Consider the following 22569-nt stretch of genomic DNA (forward strand, 5'->3'; position numbering starts at 1 on the left):
GCGAGCGCTCCAGAGCAGTTTTGGGGTTCGGTTCCTTGGCTCAGGGGCACCTCGGCAGTGCTCAGGAAGTACAGACTGAGCTACAGCCGCCCACAAATGGAACATTTATTTATCACATAAAACATTTAGTAAGTCAGAGACAACCGATTGAATCAAAAATTTATTTACTAGATGCTTCATAATATTACAGCATATTTTTTGACAAATGGTTTACAAATGTTATGATAAATGTGCTACAAAAAATATTAGGCTATAGTCAACGATCTTTTAGTGTTATGGCACTTTTGTTTAAAGAAATAGGGCTAGTGTGTGTGTGTGTGTGTGTGTGTGTGTGTGTGTGTGTGTGTGTGTGTGTGTGTGTGTGTGTGTTTCACATGATTATAGTCTAATTCAGAACTTCTGGGCTCCATTAGATAAACGCTGATATATTATCGATGGCAGCCGACAACAACAACAAACAAATACACTTTAAAAACAATACCATCAAACATATCAGGTAAAAAGGAGCTCTGGTAGTAACAAAATGAAGCTTTACAGTTAAATGTAATGCAGTTCTACCAGAGCATATGAAAACCGTCTGCTGCACTGAATAGAGCAACAGAGATTCATACAGTGCAAAAGTGCTACAATGGTTTCATTATGCTAGCTGGTGCATTATAAATAATCTAAAATAGTATACTCTACCAACCCACTGAAGTCACAATTATAATAGTCAAAGCATTTTACAGTCTTCATATTCTGATAACTTCCATAAACTTTTGTCTGATGGCTGATTTTCCTATGTAATATTGATTTTACATTTGGCATACACTCCTGTGATTTTTTTTTTCTTTTTGAATACAGACACATAAGGGTTATGGATTTAAACAAACATTTCAACCAATTTTACAAAAGAAAAGCGGTGAGAGTAACACAATAATGCCTCTAAAACAAGAAAGGATAATGGAAGATAAACCACTATACAAATCAGTTATCTTTTAATTGTTATCCTTTTTTATTAACGTTATATTCTTAATTGTATAGGCACAGGAAAAAATAAACCCAGATAAAGTCACAAATAAGGCCAGTGTATGAAGTTCATTTAACTTTGCGAGTTTCATCTCTTTTTTCAGCTTCATGAACAAGCCATTAAAATTACATTTTCAAAGCTGAAGATGCATTCTAGTTGACTCTGAGCTGAGATGTACCACTTACAAGAATGGATTGAACATGCACACACAATGTAATCTGCCATTTCTGCTTCCCCAGTGTTCTGCACAGTTAATGAAATACAGTTTAAGCTATTCCAGTGTTTTTTGAAATGTTGTCAGTGTTGGACTTTCTGCATTTCTATCAATTGCTTAAAGCTTTCAGTGTTTCTATTTCCAGTCATAGCACATTTGATACAGGGAATCCACTGTAATAAAAAGGACCCAGGGGTCTTCAAATGCATGTCCATGTTATTGAAGAAGACAGCAGGAAGTCTCCTCATACTAAAGCAAACACTATGCTCTGCTGTAGAGACTCAGGATTTGCCAGTGTGCACTACTGAGGTATATTTTCAGTGTAAGATGCAACCATTCACCGAGGTCTTTAGCAGAAGTCATCCATCTTCTTTCCAGTGTGAAAAAATACTATTTTTTTTGTTGGTTTCAGTGTACTTTAAAATTCATGTTATAAAAAATATGCAAACGTGCATGGTGTTTTACACAGTATCTTATGTGGAAACCTGACTTCTGCTAAGAATTAATTATGTCTTAATGTAAGTATAAATGACATTGTGATCATTGAATATGAGCAAAAACCTTAAGGCATAACTTACACAAGATTAGTTAACAATGGAACAACAAGGTTAAAGTGATCGAAAACATTTTCAGTGACAGAAGAAAAAAAAGAACAGTGTTTTATATTCCAGTGATCACAGCAAAAAGAGATGTCTTAATGCATGTATATGTCGATGGGATAACATAGGGAAGGTGTAATATAGTTGGTTCTGTATGTATATCTCTAAAATAATGTACAATAAGGAGACCAAAAACAACTCCTATCCCAACAGCATACAAATGGAACCATAAAGGACAATGTGAACATGTAAAGACTGGGAAATGGCCTCTTCTTTTTCACGCACAGTTGCTTTGAAAAAGAAGGTGGTAATCAGAGGATGAGTTTTCTCCTTCAGTGGAACAGCTCACTTCACTCTGTCAATGAAAAACATAGGGAGATAAAAATCAGAATGATCAGCCATGAACGTCGTGAACGTAGTGTACAACTTCCGAATCAGACCACACAAAGGAAGCACAGAGCACCTACAGTGTCTAGAAATGTTTCTTATTTTGAAAGCCAGTTTTACTCACAGACAGGGAGACACGAAAGTGATAGGCGGTGTCCTGGAAAGACAGCACGGGCACAGACCACACATGATGAGTTCCCTAAAAAGTACAAAATATTTACTGAGTAGCGCTCTGGTATGTAAGCTCTTATAATGCTTGTTTCAAGTACTTGTAATGGTACACAAATCTAAATAATAACACAGGTATTGATGATTTGATTGACCCTGATTAACCATGTCATATATACCTTTGATGATGTACTCTGTCCACTATAGAGCTCTGTCTCTGTGTGATTGGAGCATAATCTTCCCAAGGTCGCACCACATTGTCTTACCCACACATTGTACTTAGACCTGCAATAAATCAAAATTCTCTTCACGTTATCTATCAACAATGTCATCATTTTGTATTGAAAACTCTGTTAAATATAATAATTGCCAAATTATATGAATCTGGCCCAGTAATTGTTTTAGAACATTTTTCATGTAAAGTCATTTTCAGAGTGAGAGAATTATTGGTTTAAGTTATGTTTTAATTTGCCAGTTGAATAAATAAAGGATAGCTGACAAATTTTCTTTACTTCATTGCTTCTTGATTGAGCTGCAACTTCACATACAGTATAAGTCGTTGGAAATATGAATATCTCATGTGTTGTTAGAAATATGGCCTGTTGTTGCTCAATTTGAACTCTTAATTGTCTTTCAAGTTGCTGATTGACAAAAACAGTAAAATGGTAACAACTCGTTAGATTCACTTCTTGTAAGTGATACTGATGGGCCATTTACAAACGTCCTCCACCATCAGTGTGTGCAGGTGTGTATGAATGTGACAAGTAAAAAGCACTTTCAATGGTCAAAAGCCTAGAACACCTCAAACAAGTAAAATCCATGGATTCACCATTGAAAAATGTCAGCCGTGTGAATATAAATGCTAGCATGTAGTTATGTAGATGATGTGGTTATTTTGCACTTACGTCATGTGCAAAGTGATTTGTGAGATAGAAGAATTTCTCTTTCCATGGAGTGATACTGTGAAGCTAAAAATGGACAAAGTGAAAAAAACAGCATTAGTATGAAAGATAACTGTGTAATAAAATGTACCGGTATACAATACATTCCACACATACTGTCTTACACAGTTCATGTCAACCGTTCAACTCTTTTTTTAAACAATTTATATTCATAATGTTTATATTTCTCCGCATTTCATATTTATTGGAAACACTAATCTGTAGATATTTTATATTTTGTACAGTAAATATTGCTATATATCTTACTTATTCATATTTCTTTATTTACATTGTGTGTATTTCATACTGTACATAAAATAGCATATTCTACATATTATGTCTTTTATATATATTATATCCCCATTCTTTAATCTTTTACTTATAGTCTCTAAAAAAGGAATGTTTTGATTGAATAAAGGAGAAATAGATATATTCAGATGCTTATTTACAAGGTGTACTAAGATTCTTTGTTGTCCTCTCTAACAACACTATCGCCCATCTCTACACTATCAACTTAAGGCTCGAGGAAATTTAGAGGAAATACCTGCAGCTTTCAGGAGATGCACAACGTTGTGCTGTGATCACTTGGTTTGTCTCCACAATTTGTAGACTACTCAGAGAGGGAGCCGACCTTGCTCCTGAAAAAAAAGAGAAGCTACACTATGAGCATTTTACCCACTGAATTCCAAAGTACAGCGTGTAGATAAGCGTTATTTGCTCCTGTCAAACAAATGGCTTTACAGTGTTTGCATACTGCATATTATACGTGTAAAGAAAGCACAACGTCTGGGATGTGTTTGTCGATTTACCCTTTGTGTGCAGGCTGCGTTGTCTGCGTGAAACTGGCTGCTGACCCACGGGCAGACGGTTGGCAGTTCCACCACCATCAAGGTCTGTAGGTGCTGGTCTTTTTGACTTGGCAAAATACAAAGGTGCCGAGGTGTGACTCAAGCGGTTTCTACTGCGGGCCTCTTTGTCCATTAGTCTGGACTTGGCCTTCTTATTAATGGTACTCGGTGTAGGAACCAGACTGCTTACATCTAAAAGGAGGAGAAAAGTAACCTGCATTGAAGACACATGTATACAACAGGAAAACTTCCTGTTGGTCAGTCATATTTGTTTTCTTACCTGATGTGGATTGGTTGTTAACCAGTGATAACACTGTAGCTGATTGGTTGTTGATGGCTGTGGGTGAACAGCAGGCTGAAGGTGTGTGAAAAACAAAGAAAACCAATCCAATCTTAGCTGCTTGTCTGTACATTCACTGTTGAATGTCCACCTAACTTAACTAACTGCTCAGTCACTTGTTTCAGATCTCCACTCACCTGGAGTAGCGGTGGTGGTCAGTGGAGGATACTGACTCTTGCGTGAGGATCCCAGAGCAGCCCTCGACCTGCACCAATCAGATGGCAGAACAGAAGGAAAAGAACATGGTTTAGTAAAAAATAATCAAACACTAATCAACATCGCTTTAGGTATTCTGATATACATGAAGTTACTGATGACCTCTCTTTATAAACAGAAAAAGAAAGAACCAACTAAGCAATCAAAGATAGGACCGAATGACAGAACAGAGTGTGAAACAAGTAATGAGAAAAGGCAGGTGCTAATAAGCATACCATGGGCAGACAGGTGGAGAGAAAGTTACAGTGGCAGTGAAGATTGGCATCCAAGAGATGTAAAGAATACAGGAAGGAAAACAGCTACAGAGAGTAGGAACATATCATGTTAAAAAGACAGTAATGGGGAAATGGTCATTAGATTGGTATCACTGTAAAGTATAAGTTTCAGTCTCCCTCAGGACCACATACCCATCCCTCTCTGACACGTCTCCTCTATGGTGAAGGGTCAACACATACAGGACTGACATAGAAATGACACTGTCATGGGACAAAAGGAAAACACAATCCATTGTTATCATGTCTCTGCTGGACAGAGATGAAGCTGATTGTTTTGTGTATCCTCTAATCCCTGCCCAAAGCTCAGCCAAACCTGAAGGCCATGACAACAACCAGTGCCAGGATGGCTGCCTGCATGAACCTCTGGCTGATGCAGCCTTGATCTGAAGGCGAATTCTGCACAGGGGGAAAAAAAAAAAACAACAAACAAAGAAAAGCATAACTGCATTTTTACAATCCTCATCCTTTGATTGTTAAACAATTAAAACGTTTTTAAATGCATCTTTGTCACCACAGACCTTGCTTCCAGGTTTGGTTGTGTTCTTCTTGAGTGGACCGCTCCCTGTTCTGCTAAAATAACTCCCTGATTGGCTACATGAAGGGGAGGGAGAGATATTGAGTGACTTTAGTATACCTCTCAGAATATAATCAAAAAGATTCCTGCTTTACTCAGTCTGTTACTGTTCACTTCTCTCACCTGACAGTGCCTCCACTCACTGTGCTCTTCATGCTGTCGAGACGACGCAGCTTAGCCAGTTTGCGGCTCCAGCGCTCAAGTTCATCTATCCGAGTCTCCAGGTTGTCTGTGAGTTTACAAAGCTCCTTCACAGCTCCCACGTTCTCCATGAAGATGCGATCCTTTCAAATTAAGGACAGGGCTTTAAGTGTGTTCTCTTATTGAGGCCAAGTCTGTTTGGGCTTTTTGTTTAAATGTGTTTAGTACCTTGTTGACAACTAACAGATTTGGAATAGTTTCTCCATTGGCAAACACCACATCACCCCCCTCCTTCACTGCTTCAGGTAAGATCTGTTGAACTTCTTGAGCGATCACTCCTGCAGGACGATGTAAAAAGTGCTACAGTGAAAAAACAGTATAAAAATACAGCACACACGGACTTAGGACAAACCTGCACAACAATGCGCAAACAGCAGAAGACAAAACGTTCATGAAGACATAAAGATGATCACATGATATACAGTGAAGAAAGACTTGAGCTGATGGATATTGTTATTGATGAAGTTACCAGTCTCTGCAGTATTCTCAATTCCCACCGAGGCAGCAAACTCCGGCTTGTAATGATAATGGACCAGCCTCATCTGAGAAATCCGTTTCAAATTGTCTGTGGTGTCCACCTACACACAGACAGAATGACAATGACATGCATGCAGATGATATGAAAACCCATTGCTCATGCTGCAGGCGAAATGCTTGGATCAAATACAATGAGAAGGTAAAACTGTAATGTAAAGTGTGAAGTTAACTGTGTTGAGCAAGAGCCTTTGGATGACATGATTCATGATGACGAGAACGTGAGGCACACAATGACACACACTGACAGTAGGGAAACAAGCATGCAAAAACACGTAGATACACACTGAATGACATTCTGACCTCCTGCACATTTTCTTTGGCCCTGATGTCCGACGGGTGCACCAGGGAGCCCATGATCTTCACGTTTCCATGGACGACCAGCGCCTCGTCCGGCCGGTCCGTGTTAATGCCGACTCTCCCGTGGTGGTAAACCGAGTCTGGTAGTTGGCCACGCTGCCACAGTACTTCGTTGTCACTTTCAAACTGGCCCGGGTTTGATGCCTGTAACAGAGAGACAGAGAAGACGGTGCACAGACTATAATGGTTCAGATATTTCTTTAAGATATAATGTGCACAATCAAAATCATTTCAATATTTTTTAAATATGTAAATTCGCTCTCCAGAGTCTCTTCATCGGTGAGCTTGCCAGACACCCAGCAAACACTCTAACAAGTGCTCACTGCTGCCCCCAATTTAAGAAGTGGACTGGACATTAACTCCACTTAAAACATTCACAAATTGTTACACAACAGTTTCAAAGAAACGTTTTAGGCAGAACAGTTTATGCTTAGCTGCTTGTTGTTTCAACATATTTACAATATAGATATGAGGCATGAAGGCAAATTGACATATTTTCAAAAATTGTGGACTGAATCTCTTAACATGAGGATAACATGATTGACTTCCATTACAGTCAGCTTCTCAGTAGATTAATTTAATAAATGATTGACGTAATGTTAGCACGCTGGCTATAAATGAGTAAACATTCCTTCTCAAATCAAAACTGATAAAAATTGATAGGGACTCCATACTTTCCCACAATATGAATAATGGTCACAGGAGGAGAAATTCCTGTTTCATAGTTTGACCTCTATTAAACTCTGTGTTTGGAAGTCTAGCTGTAGTGTGCAGAGGAGCAAAGAGGCAGACAGTCAGGAAGGTCTGAACAGAAGAGTGAGGGAAAGGTGTCACATTCACACAGGATATGATTGTTGTAGGAGGCAGACAGACATGGCCAGACGTTACCCTGACGATGATCCTCTCAGACACTTGAGCAGCCACAGTGTAGGTCTGACTGTGGGACTGAGCATACAGTGCCACCACCAGCATGAAATACCTGAATGGACAAACACATCAGGCACACCTGTTACTACTGGAGTTTTGTATGCAATACATTTTTATTGTATGTTTACATGTGGTGGCGTGTTTCTGACCTCTGGTCTGGGTTTGGTTTGCCCTTCTTCCTCATGTTGTTTGCTGTGGTTTCGCTGAAGTGGAGGCGTCCCACTGTGACCTTAGTGACCTGCTCTGATGGCAGTGTGACGCTGGAAGAAATGAAATCATAAAAATACATTGTGCGCATGTCTACTGTATATCTAAGCAGAAATGTTTGTCTGTTTGTTTCTGCTATAGATTTGGGGTCTTGTGTGTTTTTAGGCATCCCTTTAGTTTACCCTCACAATATTAAAATAGTCACATTTGGTAAAATTTCAATGTGATTTAGCACTAAATGCACTTTACAAAAGCTCAACGAGGGAAAAAAGCCAGAGAACTTTGAACTGAAATTACCTCCAAAGATATTCAATAAATGTTTTAAACTGGCCATAGTAAAGCAACCAAAAAAACGTACTGCAGATACTGCAGAAAAGGGCCGGAAGAACACAGACATGTTTGAAGTCCGTATGGTGGGCAAGTATAAACAGTAGAAATCCTTTAAAGCAAGCTACAGTTGCTTCTTTGCACTAAAGTACAAATGACTTTTGGGGGGGTTTTTTCAGAGTGAACTTGTCCTTTTAACAATTTATACTCACAGCACTGGCTTAAAGGGCCTCTTGCTGCGGTCAGACTGTGACTGCTCCACACTGATAGACTGATTCATGGCCTCCACCTACCAACACAGATACAAATAAAACACACGTTTTATCGACTGTAGAGTTAATAACCATCCAACCGTCTGGTTGATGGTTATGCTTTCTTTTGTGCCCTTGCTCACCTTCACTCCGTTGAGTTTGAGATAGAAGCAGTCAATGGTCTGCAGGCCTTCATTTGTCTTTATGTATTTGGGATCTCCCAGCATGCCTACGTAGACCGTAACCTGGAAGTGGTTCTTTTTCTGGCAAACGAAGGCGTCATCAGCCAAGGAGAAGTTGAAGCCCTTGTCTGCATCAACACGGTAGGTTGGCATCGGACTAAAGACAGCGTAAGAGATGGTGGCGTATGCAAAATATGAATACGAAAGGGGCTACCACATGAAGCACATAACATTCACTCATCCATGAAAAGCTGGAAACAGTAAGCCTCATTCCTCTACTATTTCGAAACGTAATAATCAATGTTTGTCATGGCTTAAGAACCCTGAATAGCCCGCTTAGCTTGAGTGCTACAACCTTAAAACACAGAGGATTGAACTCTTCTATGAGGTGTATTAAATCTATATTAAAACAAATAAGTCTTGTGTTTTTCATGGATGAACAACCGGGTGGTTTTGACAACACATCTGAAAAGGTCTTGAGAGTCCGGTTAGATTTCCCCCCCTTTCTATACTTGTGTACACTCATTTTTCCCTTTAACAGCTCCTCAGGTTATCTTTCTAAGTCGAAACCGTGCCCTCGTTCACTCCCCCGCACAGCTCACCTCAAAAGAATTTGTAGACCGCTCCAGCCTTGCTTTTCCCCTGCCACTCCCACTGTACACTTTGAATTATTTATCTAACCAATTATTACTTTTTTCATTTTTTGCTCTCAGCAGAGCGCTTTCAACCATAAGAAAACAACCACATGATGTACTGATAGGCCAAAGAAAAGTCCACCCACAGTTCTTTGCAGTTAGCGTCATATAGTTGTGTCCACTTGTTCTGCTGGTGAGGCTGCCACTTGATGCACTGATAGTTTGGGTCCAGGTAGGAATTGTCTGCATCCTGCATCAAACCTGCTGCAAACCAAATAACAGCATTTAAAGCTTGATAAAGGAACGTTAAGAATATTTGCATCTTCTCTGTGAACGTGTTTTTATCTATGAGATAGTTAAAGGGGAGATGAGAGCTGGTGAGCGTGAGGTAGAGGAGGCGAGAAAGAGAAAAAGATGCCTGCCTACCTGGTTCTTGCTTGATGATACCTGTGAGGATTTGGGAATTGAGGGTGCTGTTGGGAGAGTCGGAGTGCTTCCTCTTCTTGGCCTGGTGGACAGGGATGCCGCTGAGGGAGGAAATGTAAACACAGTCACAAGCTGAACACATCACTACTCTTTCCCATCTCCTCTTTTCGTTTCATACGCAAAGTTTATCGCTGGTGTTTATTTGGTCTTGTTATATGTATAGATAAATTATTACTGATTTTAACATTTGATTTGATCACTGTATGTGATGCACTCAGAGCTGCATGTGTGTATACAAGAGCTTTATGAATACATTGGAACTGAGTATATTTATGACTTACTCCTGCCCTTGAGGATGCTGCAGCAGCTGATGGAGCATTTGCGTCTGCTGCATGTCTCCACCTCCGCTTGTGGCTGGACCAATAGGATACTGGGATATCATGGGCTCAGGCTTCAGGTACATGTCCCGATGCATGTTGGGATAGTGCCCATGTGGTGGGAGGGGTGGCGTTGGAGTCATGTGACACATGTTCTCTGGTGTCATGGTCCTGATCATGTGAGGATCTAAAATACAAGTTGGGGAACCGGCACAAATAAAACTGCAGTTAGAGCCTTCAGCATGTCAGACTGCTCGTTATTACACTCCCTCCAACCTTAGCTAAAGATATTTTCCATTGTTTGACAAAGAAAAACCACAAGATAACATCACAAGTTTTTACTGATAGGCAGGACCAACACAGGTGTGTAAGCACGAACAAGTTGTTGTTCAACATTTATTTTAAATAAGCCAAAACAAACTTCTAAACACACTTAAAAACGGTACGAGATTCAAACAATCATGTTCAAAAAATAGATTCTGATTAATGAATGACAAACACATTGAATTCAATATATCGACTGGTTTGCATATGAGGTTGATTTTACTCTATCTCTCTGCAGTGTTCAAAAACAATGAACTGAAGTCATGAATATTGACTTGAGTCGGCATCGATTCTTATATGACCTCTTTTTGTGTGCTTTCTTTCACATTTTTCACAGCACTTCTGAAGGGAAAAGAAAGAGATGTTTAACTCACCATTCACCTGCTGAGGAGAGTACGGCTCTGAACTGGAGTCTGGGGGGGACTCAGGGAGCGTCCTAAAACACAGATTGGCAATAGAAGTTATGGTCAGAATAACAGTCCTACTTGACCTTCAAATAAAAACAAAACAATCCTTAAAGAAGTACCATGCAGGAAATTGGATCTTCTATATTTTTGTTTCAAGGCAATTTTTAAAGGGTTAAAATCAATAAGGTCACTCGAACTATATCTACATCATTTGGATCTATTACTTTGCCTCTGGAGAATAGCATTTTATTAAATCAGTATTTAGTACATCAGGTCATTTCTTGCAGACTGTAACCCTTTCACACTGTAACTGTAACCGCTCAGTGGAAACGGGGCTTTACATTTTGGACTGCAATGAGGACTGGCTTACTTCCCAGATCACTTTCAGAGGCCAAGATCTGTCTTATTCTTACACAAGGTGAAGCCTGAAGACAACTGTGCGTCCCACAGGCCTATAAGCCTATTAAACAAAGTTCTTCAATTGCTCTCTTGCTTTGAGTTTAGAAACAGTCCTGTCTGCCATTATAAACAGTGACCTAACAGGATTTGTAACTGACAGATACTCATGCAATAATATGAGGAGGCTTTCCCAATCTGACAAATTAGACTGTTTAGTTGTTAGTCTGGACGCAGAGAGGGCTTTTGATCGGGTCAGTATCTCCTCTCTGGAGATACTGGGCCTAAGTGATGCAATTATTAGCAGGGTGAAGTTGCAATATATTAACCAGTTGTCTTCTGTCCCAACAAATGGCAAGAGATCATCTCATTTTCACCTGAGCCAGGATATAAGACAGGGCTGCACTTTATCACTGCTAGTGTTTGCAATCCCTATCAAGTCCTGACAGAGGCTATTTGACACACTCCTTTCATTGTCAGCCTCTGAGGTGTTATGCTCACCCTGGAGCGTAGTGGCCCCTGTGCTCGGGCTTGACGTGAACCTGCTGTTGCTGCTGTTGTTGCTGCTGCTGCTGCTGGCCCAGGCAGGAGTAGCTGTGTCGGAGGCCCAGGGATGGACCTTGCTGGTAGGCGTTCTGACAGTTCGGGGGCCCAGGGAGAGGGGCTCCTTGGCGCAGTGGAATAGGGGGGCTCACACCACACACCAACCCCCCAGCTGAGGAAACTCCTGCCTGGGGAGATGAGTAATTTGGTCCCGGAGTGCTGTGGACCTCTGAGAAACAGCTGGGAGAATGAAGAAAAAGAAGAAAAAGGGGGATTAGCCTTATCAGAAAAAACAAATTCCTTTGTAACGACATGATCTGATTGGCTTGGTTCATGTTGTTTTGACGTTGTTGGGTTGGTTTGGAGTCCCTACTGACATGTCAGTGCTATCGTCCTCCTTGCTGATGTACTCTTCCAGGATACTGGTGTCGATGTTGGCTGGCTCCAGAGAGCTGGTAATATCATGACCTGTGGAGAAGGGAGGTGGGGAAGATGGAGAGCATCAGGATTAGTCAGAGGAATCTTTCAGCAACTCCGCACACTGCCACAAAAGCTGGCTCCAACAAAAGCTGATGTCGCAATTCACTGGAAGTCTAAAGCATCATGTCAACTCAGTTGTCTATTTAATATTGGGAATAGAAAAAGTCTGATACAGATGATTTATCTGTATCAGATTTTTTCTCTATAAGCCGATATCTTATCTCATACACTATGTTAAATCTGTAGAGACATAGAGATAGAGATATACACATTTATTGCGTTGATCCCTTAAATGCAGTTCTTAAACACTTGTGGAGATATACAATGAATATAAGATGGTCGCTTCACTGGAAAGTAACTGTAGCTGTTTGGCATCACCGCTTGGCTCTCTGGAGTGATCATGCTTATTGTCGTCCATATAGCACATTCTGATGATGACAGCCAGAAAGAGAACTGCTAGTGTAAAACAATGATACTCAAATAAAAGGCTATTTGACTTTTCTCGTAGTATCGGCACATGTCAACCAATACCGATGGTCACTTCATGCTAATATTAGCCAATATGATAGACTGGCTGATTAATTGGGCTACAGTACGAACTCCAAAGACTTTTATAACAACAGATCAGAATCCAATTTGCTTTACTATTTAAAGATTAAGGTTATATGAATGACCAACCGTCTGAATATTTGTCAGTCAACATTAACGATACCGGTGACTCAGAGGCGTTAATAAAGTAAATATTATTTATATATTTAAATAAAGACATATAATAAGCATCACTCATTATTGGCTAATGATCCCGTTACTTCACCCCAGGGTCATTTTCACCCTTTGATAGCCAAAGCCTCACAAATCCCAAACACATGACCCCACCTTAATCTTTAAAACACCATCGAGTATGCAAAAATTTAGAAAAGAGTAAACCACTTTATATAAACCAGCTTGTCCTATTGCACAATTAGCATGTAACTGTTACATGACAGAAGGTGATCCATTCTGATCACTTGATGTGTCTAAATACAGACGTTCAAAACAGTGTCAGAGGGGAGAGGAGAGGGTGAGCATGATGGAGGGGGTGAAGCGGGGGTAAGGACCTGGTATAGAGTGGGTGGGCAGCCTTTTCTTTTTTCTCTCTCTCTCTAGCACGCTCAAACAAGCGCACACACACACACACACACACACACACACACACACACACACACTTTTCTCTGATAGATTAAGCAGCTACTCAGTTGGGAATGCAAGGAATTTTTGTGTTAGCATTGGAAAAAATCTCCTTTTCCCGCATTTTTGGTCTTCTACTTAGGCTTTATTCGTCATCAGAGATCGAACAGAAATGTTTGTTATATGTTTTCTTGTCTCAGTTACCTTTCAGTTTGACACAAATTATTTGAAAGACCATATTGTCTTGTACAAAATATGTATGGTCCAACCAAAAGCAGAGGTGAATGTAAACATCATGTTAACATCTCACAAAAATTAATCATTACACTCCAAAACAAAACCCACTTGTCTCCAACCAGTCAAATCAAGAACAGCACCTATTCTTCTGTTTAGAGCTCACAGGAATTCTCATTTGACCATATTGAGAAAACTAGTGTTTCCAAAGATTGGCTTTTCTTGCTGGATAGAACCAGATGGTTAATGTCTCTAATACGTGCCAGTGAGATGGGAGACAAGCAGGATGGTTCCCCTGAAATAAGTTCCAGATGTGCACCCCACCCAAAGAGGCAGTAAATTCAAGCTGGCAGGCCTGATAACGAAAACTGAAGAGGGGAGGGTGGATAGATGGAGGTTGAGGAGGGCTGTGGGGCAAGAAAGACAGACTACAAGTATGATGTCCAAGGATGGAAATGGAAAAAATCCACATGAACAAGTGATGAGAGAAAATGATTCCAGATGTCTTTGTGTCCAAGAGAGCGAGAAAAGTAACATCTATTAGCTTGCATCAAATGGTCGATTGGTAAATGTAAGACTTTCAAATACTAACGCATTGATTAAGCTTGAATGAGCAAACTGAAAATAACAAGATATTTAAACAGAGATTAAAATAACTTAAAGCAACTGTTGGGTACATTTGTTTTGCATTCATTTTATTCATCCATATTGATAAAGTGTTAGATATCTTTGCCTACATGTTTGATGAGGGAGGCTTTTATGTCTTCATTGGAGAGACAGGACAGTGCAGACTGTCAGAATTTAGGGAGAGACAGGTGCGCTTCTAGGATCTCTTTGAGCCCATGAAAATATTAATTGGGGGTCCCTACAACTAGCGTCTATTATTATTTTCACAGCAATAATGCACATGACACTTAGCAGGGCATTAAGAGTAAGTGCTGTCCGCATTAGGTAGGTTTCCTACTTGAATTGAAACATTTTCACTCCACAACTTGGGGCAAAGTTTGTCAGCCGTTGGGGGGCCCTAAACTGGCCAGGGGCCCCAAGCAGTTGCCTGCTTTCCCTGTTGACAAGCAGCGCCTCGGGCTAGTGAGAATGGGGAATGACATGCAAAGAAGGAGCCACAGGTCAGATTTGAACCCAGGCATGTCGCTTGGATGACTACAACCTCTGTACATGAGGCGCCCATTAGGCCACCGTTGCCCCGTCTTTGTCAGTCTTGTCCTCTGCATGTTGGATTTTCTGGTTTAAATAAAAGCTTATCTTGTCATTTACCAGTCGCATTTTGTGTAAAATGTAAACAGACATTTATGCAGCATTCTGTAAACCACTTTGTCTGACACCTACCTGGTACATAATAGCATAACATTTATGGTCTTGCAGGGGAAACAGAGGGTTGGTATTCATTACAATTTGTTTAATGGCCAACAAAAAACTTCCCAGAGAAGCTTTAACTTGCTTTTCCTTGGCCACTTGGAGTGCAGCAAAAAGGAAAAACAAATGTAGTTGCCTATCTGACTGAACAGAGTCCAATATTAAGCCTTTTTAAGCTCCATTTTGGACTTTACCAACTCCCCCATTCTTCCATCTCACTTTGAACAGCAAATTTGGCTCTGTAGTTGCTAAATACTCCACATGTTTACCTGCAAGTTGCTGACCTCGAAGCACAAAAATAGTAGTTTTATCCAAAGCCTCCATTTTTACATTTTCCCACTATAACAAAGAACAATATCAAAAACTCATATACATTATCTAACATGATAAAAACTAAAACTGAAAGTCAATGTCTTACACATGTAAAATGTTAAAATACTAAGGAAAGTTACTGTTGTTGAATAACAGATACATCGAGTAACTGTAGTCTCCATATCGCTATCAGTTTAAAATAGTAAATTGCTGTGAGATGGATGTGTACATTTCTCCGCTTCAATGTTTGTCTCTGTCCAGCTGTGTTCAGCAAGGAACAGTGAAATGATTGTCAGTCCAACTTCGATACAGACGAGCCTTTTCAGAGATTAGGGTTTGAGAGAGGAGTGTGTGTGTGTGTGTGTGTGTGTGTGTGTGTGTGTTTGTGTGTGTGTGTGTGTGTGTGTGTGTGAGTGCATGTGTGTGTGTTAGCATACGCATGTGTGTGTTTGTTTGTATATGTGTGTATAACTTTGTGTCTTATGCCACCATCTCAATGCCTTGTTTGTCAGCAGAGTAATCATCTAAAATGAACACAGAAGACTGAGTGTGCGATTGCCCCTTAAACATGGTTTGACTTATATTAGTCAATTTAATGGACAGCTTTTTCTTTGTGTGTGAGTTTTTTGGAAATCCCACAGTAGTGTATAATGTTTTGGGGTTTTTTTACTTTAAAAATGCATAAACTTTTCTTAAAGCTATGTCCTGAAAGAAAAATTACTTAGACATCACTTTAAAGTGAAAACTAATCTGGAAGACACTTCACTGTGATACTACTCATATTTTTTCCTCTTCCAGGTTAGATTTGTATGCACAAACAAGTGTGTGTTAATAATTAAACATACTCCATGTGATTATCAGACCGTTTGACTGAAATGAATTTTGTTGCATTAGATCAAACAATGAATCAATCGTTTAAGAAACCTGCAACACATTAAAACTAAGTAACAAGCCCATGTCTACAATAAATCAACAAATGCCTTTCACCCTAGAATTCAATTCACTTGTGGTCTCAGCTGTACCAGATCCTACAGTCTAGGACTACAGTGTACTATTAAACACATAAACACAGACACAAACAGTAAAACAAGTAAATATCTCTACTAGAAAGGATTAGACATTTCTGACAAGTAACCCAAGAGTTCTACAGACCTTTTCATTTGTGTAAAGATTATTTACAAAGGTTATTATTCCTTTGAAGAAAAAAAGAAAGAAAAGTGAAGCGCATCACTGCAACATGGACATCAATTGACAGCAGCACAAAAGAAAGACTCCTATCAGGAAAGGACTAATAAATCTGAAAGAGGAGCAGAGCAGACAGAGCGGCAGAGTACCTGCACGTAGCCAAAGCATGGTGATGTCCTTGAGATGAAAACACCTGAAACAGAAGATGAGATGACAAATTCCTCTCTATTTTTTACATGTTTCTCTACTCCAGCAGAAAGACTTCCTTCTAAAGACCTGAGAGTCACAGACTGGGGAAACAAATGTGTGTGTATGGTGTGCGTGTGTGTGTGCGTGCATACTTCGTCAGTGTGTGTGAGAAAGGATCGAGAAAGGAGTTATAATAAGGATTATTCCCCAGTCATGAGAAAGGGCTGTACCAGGCTACCACACACAGGACTTGTCGCACACAAGCACTGGCTGTGCCGGCGGACCTGGCTCAGGAGATTACAGGAGTGACAAGGCTGGGTCCCGGACACAAGATACAAAAAAAAAAAAAAAAAAAACTTTGGACAAGTTGTTTGCAGAATTACAACATAGAGAGAGAGAGTTTTTTTAAAAAAAGTTGAAGGACACAAGGGAAGATAAAGACAACGTAAGATTATTAATAAAAATAAACAGAAACTTGAGTAGAAGGGCCAAAACTCTTATTTGACTAAAAATGATCAGAAATTATCTGTAATGAAAATGCTCATGTAAACTAGTTGAAGAAACACATAGCTATTCTAGTGAACTCCTCAGGATGCTTGCAATAAACGCAGGATGCAGACAAATGCTCATACCCCTCTGACGTTGCATACTACGTTTGTTACTTCTATAACCGCTTCACTTTATTATTTCACACTAACACATACACACACACACACACACACACACACACACACACACACACACACACACACACACACACACACACACACACAGACACACACACACACACACACACCTCACAATGTCCAGTTCAACCTCAAACAGCATTGATTGGCTGAGGATTACTCAGTTGGCAGACGTCAGTGATGGGAGTGAGGCACAACAATGAAAAATAGAACCTACTAAGCGCAGTAAGCCTGGCCGCTCAAAAACAATACATTCCTGTAACTGCAGTTCACCGTTGAATCTGTAAATCAAATCAAGCATCCAACCTGTTTCACTCAGGGTTTCTCAAGGTGGATGAAAGCCATGATTTACTGTAGTGGGAGTGAAGTGGGACTTGATGAGGAATTTTGAAATGGTATCATGGTTGGTGATGAGGATAGTCCTTTCAAGGAAATATGGTGCAAGAATGTGATTAACTCTCTTGCTAAGTTTATTTTTAAGCAGATCAAATTTAAGTAACTCATTTCCACTCAAACAAATGTCCTTGTTAGAGGCTGCTTGTCAGTCGGTGAACTCCACCTTCACCCTTGAATATGATGAGAACTATTGTGTGCACTGTCTTAAAATGATACACGATATAATGTCCCATGGAATTAATCCTAGTGACTTTAGTGTTTCTTGAGATTTCAACTGGTGCCACTTGTGCACTGAATACCTCTTCCAAAACATTGGATCATTGACTGTTTATAAACAGACAATGCATCTCCATATCTTTCCGCTGTACAAAGGTGAGCAAAAAAAACCCAGCGAGGGGCGCTGACATATTGCACTATTGGTGTCATTTGGAGCTAAGACATGCACAGAAGCAATCTACCTGGTAGAACCATGGAACTTACACCCCGCCTCTTCTGCTCACCTAAGTAAACATTAAACTTGATGTTAAAATCAAGATCTTTCAAATTAGAGTTAAAGTTAAAGTTTATCTTCCACTCTGATCATCTAAATGAGAACACTGCAGGAGTATAATTGGCCAACAGAGCTGTCATTCACGACATTTTATCTGCCCCTGTTCGCATCTAATAACTCCTTAAATAACGTTCTCAGAAAGATTACAGGTTCCCTTTGTCTTTTCGAGGTTGATTTGCTCTTCTTTCAGTGACTCTTTTGACATAATGATTATAATGATATAAGATCACATGTCTGTTTTTTGTGGTTTATTATAATAAATTGCCCACAATAGCTTCGATTTGAATAAAATTAACCATTGAATGCAGCCCTGTTTATAATGTCAGTAATTCACTAAAAGCCCTTCGGTGTTCAAGTGTTGCTTAAAGTATGATTGTATTATTGCACTGGAGTCTACGGCGTAGTTTCACTGCAGAAGTATAAATCAAAGCCTACGGAGCCTCTACTGTGCCAGTAAGACTTGTTCATATACTCGGTCTAATGTTAGCTGTATTCACATTTATCAAAGTGCCAAAACTGTGACTGCATTACCACTTAAAATCTGTTATTTCAATTCCATTTTCTGTAAGTGCATGCCTTTATATTACGTTGGGTTGATTTAGAATAGGAAATTATATAGAGAAAAAAAAACACAATAGTAATACAATGTCAAGATCCTTAATAGATTTCAATATGGCTCTGAGTGTTTGAGTGAATGTTTGTTGTCAAAGTGAGTCAGAGAGGAGAAGGTCAAGTTTTTTTTCTTTAAGCTGGGGGGGTTAGCTGAGTTTCTCTCAACAGCCCAGTCTCTCCACCCTGAGTCTGCACAATCTCACCTCTTCACACGGTCTGCTCACTCTCACTCTAATGGAGTCTGAGAGATGGAAAGAGAAGACCAAATGTTGAGGAGGAACACCAGTCTCACCTCATTGTGTTTTAACTGCCGACAAGTCTATGCCAGGAATGCACACTGTGCATTAGTGTGAATGTATACATATTTCACTAATCCGATTGAAACACTATCACTGCCAACATCCATTATAGTGCTATTTGTGTGTGCTTCTGTGTGAGTGTTTGAAGGAAAAAGAGGGGTTAAACATAGACACTTTGACTAATTATCGTATAAAAACAATCAGCAGCTTTTTCATTTTGCTTTTACTCCTTTAGCGCAATTCAGCACAGATTGCCTGAACCCTGATATGACAGAAATGAAAGTAGGAGTTTTTAAATCAACAAGTTAGAAAGAAAACATGCATTTAAGGCAGCACCTATACTGTAAACCTATCATGAACAAGTTGACATTTTAGTCCAAGCAAAAGTGGCTGAAATAAAGCCAAAGTAAGAACATCTCTCGAACTCCCAAAGCAAGAATGTAAACACACTAAATTCCTGTCAGAATGGCAAGGAGCCTCTGACAGTCATTGATGGCTGTGTATATTCAAGTCAATTCTTTGTGAACACTAAAATCAAGTGTTAAGTCTATCTACAGATAACTTGTGACACATAAAGCAGCATTGTGTGTTTATGTGCACTTGACATCTCTAGCAACATTTGACATTGTTTCTGTAAAAACACAGAAGTCTTTGGCAGGCTGTAGATCATGGAGTGATTAGACTCTTACTTTAAATGATACGAATGTGTTTGTGTGAGGAAAATAACCATAATGGCAGTTAAATGATTGACAGGTTGAGGAAGGTAATTTCTTATATTCTGAAATCAGGACATAAAAAACTAGTGCAATACAGGGTGGAAGTGAAAGACCACACTTATATCCTCAAACTTTAAAAAAAGAAGAAGAAGTTCTTAGACAAAAATCCTAAATATCAATTTTTAATAAGCATAAATAAGTGTAAACTGTTTAGACTGATTTTGGTTGTACATGAATCACATCCAAACTCACATGGATGTCTCCAGCACATCATGTCTCTCTCTACCACACATTGTTCCCCTGTACCCTTGCAAAACACACCATTTATCTTGACTTAAATTCCTGCAGCCTTACAACCCTCAACCCCAACCTCCTCCACTTCGTTTTTTTTTCTTCCTGAGGATTCCCCGTTTAACTTGTTCTGTTACCCATCAGCAGCACTTTTGCTCCCTGCTCCCTGCACCCAATAACCCTCAATAATTTAGGTTTAAAGATAAACATTGAGAAGTTAATGTTTTGAGAACAATTCAACTAAAAACACATGAGTATTAAACGGTTATAAGCATGATGTAGACCACCTGTCATGTGGGTTGCATCACAATTGGCCTGTAGTTTAAACAGCTTTTATGAGACAATGTACATTTAATGAACACAACACATTTAGATTTGCTTTACCTAATTAATACTTGTTAGTTAAAAGTGTAAAAGTCAAAGTTTCAAATGCAACCAAGTAACGTTGAACACATTAAAAAAAAAAAAAGTTGAACCGTAAAGTTATGATGAACTCTTACCTTCAAAAAACCTCTGTAACGCTTCGGTTTCATCTACAACGTCCATCCTAGCGTGTCCCACATGAAAAATCCATGAAAGTCTCCCCTTGTCCGAACGAAACCAATTCGGATCGGGGAAACTTTCACATGTGCATCACGGAGTCCAGATATACTCTCAATGACTTCTTCTTGTCAATGAACATCAATCCATTCCCTCGTGCGTAAAACTTAATTTCCTCGGCACTACGTTGACGTCCCGTACCAATGATAAAGTTATAGACTATATGATGTTGGCTTTAAATTTTGATTAGGGAGTCAATAAACATCCAAACGAGAACAACGTGCAAGGGTTTCCTCTCACGCGCACCCTCACGTCAGCTTCAACGCGCTTCATAATAAACTCAAGTTACATTTCGCGAAACCATCCAGTTGATGGTAAATGCGCGAATATAGAAGACAATATAAATGTTTCCAATCAAAAATAATGATTTAAAGTTGACTTTCTTGACTTGTGGTCGCCTTATGCGCTGCCTTCCTCCTCCTCTCACTCTCAGGCAGGATGTGAGCAGAGAGTTGGAGGAGAGGAGCTGCTGCAGGTGAGGGATGTGCAACACGCTGCTGCAAAGATCCAGCAACAAAAAATCTGTTCATTTAAGGACGTATGTTTGGGTGAACGACAAGTTCGAGATTTATGTCTCATTTTATTTTTTCGAAAACCTCTCATTTCGTCACGTGACAAACAGTCATCCTGCAAAAAGAAGTAAATTGAGAGTTTATCAATTCAACGCGCAACGAGTTTGATCCTATAGTCATGATTATTGTCACTTTTCAAACAAAAATGTAAAAACTTTAGTTTTTTCATATACAGAATGTTGCTTTTTGCTTTTTTGTCTTAAATACTTTTTGAACAGTTTTAAACATTATAAGAGCACTGAAAGCATTTTTGAAGACTTCTGAGATCTGAGAACTCGCCTTTCTTTTCTAGATATGTTATGAAAAAAAATATCAGATGATTAATTACCTATATTATCCAAAATAAAATTAAAAAAGGAAAAGTTACACGATTTTTTAAATATAGATTATTGGTTTGGTATTTTTATACAGTGTTTAATAGACAAAAATGCAGGCCTTTCGTATAACCGCTTATTTTTTAAAAAGTGAAATAAAATCATATAAACAACTAACGTTATCTTCTTCTTTCTAAATGATAAATACTGCATCTGTATCATCCTGAGGAGGGATCCCTCCTCTGCAGAGGTTCTTTTTTTCTAAACAAGTTGAATGCTGTCAGTTTGGTTTATTATACTTAGAAGCTCTTTAGATGGAGGGTGTGTCTGTAGATTTGAAGCCTGCAGACTGGATTTGAGATTTGAGAAATACTCAGCTTTGCTTTTAACTCAATTAAATTCTATAGCACTGTTATATAATGTGCTGTCAAGTTCAGTTTAAACTAACTGATTTGTAGTCCTATAATGTACATTTTCTCTCATCCTGATCCAGTAGCGTAAAACAACATTTGTGAAACTTTGATGTGTAGGTTTTAACAACTTGTGTTTCCTCAAGCTTAAACAACTATACTGCAACAGGCGTGTTTTGTGTAAAGGCATCCCAAGGGGAGAGTTTGAGGGAATGATCCATTTCTCAAAACCTTATCAGCTGCAACCCACCCCCATTATAACAATGCCACTGTGTGCAGCCCCCGCAGCCTTGCCGCCCAACACCCCCCCCTGTCACCCACATGTGAGATGTTGTTGTGTTGTCTTGTTCCCCCACAGCTGGAGCATCTCCCTCTCCACCCCTCCATCCCTCTGCTTTTCCTCCATTCAACCCAAACAACGCCTCCGTTCTTTCAGCCACACTATGCAGATTGTTTCAGAGGACAAGCAAGAAAGAGAAACAGATAGAGGCTGCAGGGGACAATGAAACAGCTG

At 39.5% G+C, this 22569-nt stretch overlaps 1 protein-coding gene across 1 annotated transcript; it reads right to left on the reverse strand.

Moving 5' to 3' along the window:
* Positions 1 to 2099: 2099 nt before the first annotated feature.
* Positions 2100 to 21100, reverse strand: myrf (myelin regulatory factor; the record flags this gene model as incomplete). The annotated part of the gene is made up of 27 exons (XM_079345801.1): positions 20660 to 21100; positions 12046 to 12136; positions 11627 to 11908; positions 10697 to 10758; positions 9963 to 10185; positions 9622 to 9722; positions 9342 to 9459; positions 8522 to 8717; positions 8340 to 8416; positions 7743 to 7853; positions 7555 to 7645; positions 6610 to 6810; positions 6242 to 6350; positions 5941 to 6050; positions 5695 to 5855; positions 5516 to 5588; positions 5311 to 5393; positions 5130 to 5198; positions 4938 to 5021; positions 4644 to 4711; positions 4447 to 4521; positions 4128 to 4358; positions 3863 to 3956; positions 3283 to 3345; positions 2557 to 2662; positions 2334 to 2408; positions 2100 to 2177 (listed from the first exon to the last, which is right to left on the reverse strand). The coding sequence occupies exons 1-27, from the start codon at positions 20703 to 20705 to the stop codon at positions 2100 to 2102; spliced, it is 3078 nt and encodes a 1025-aa protein (XP_079201927.1). The 5' UTR covers positions 20706 to 21100.
* Positions 21101 to 22569: the final 1469 nt, after the last annotated feature.

The sequence above is a fragment of the Symphodus melops genome, assembly GCF_947650265.1.
Source record: "Symphodus melops genome assembly, chromosome: 6".
NCBI classification, from domain to species: Eukaryota; Metazoa; Chordata; class Actinopteri; order Labriformes; family Labridae; genus Symphodus; species Symphodus melops.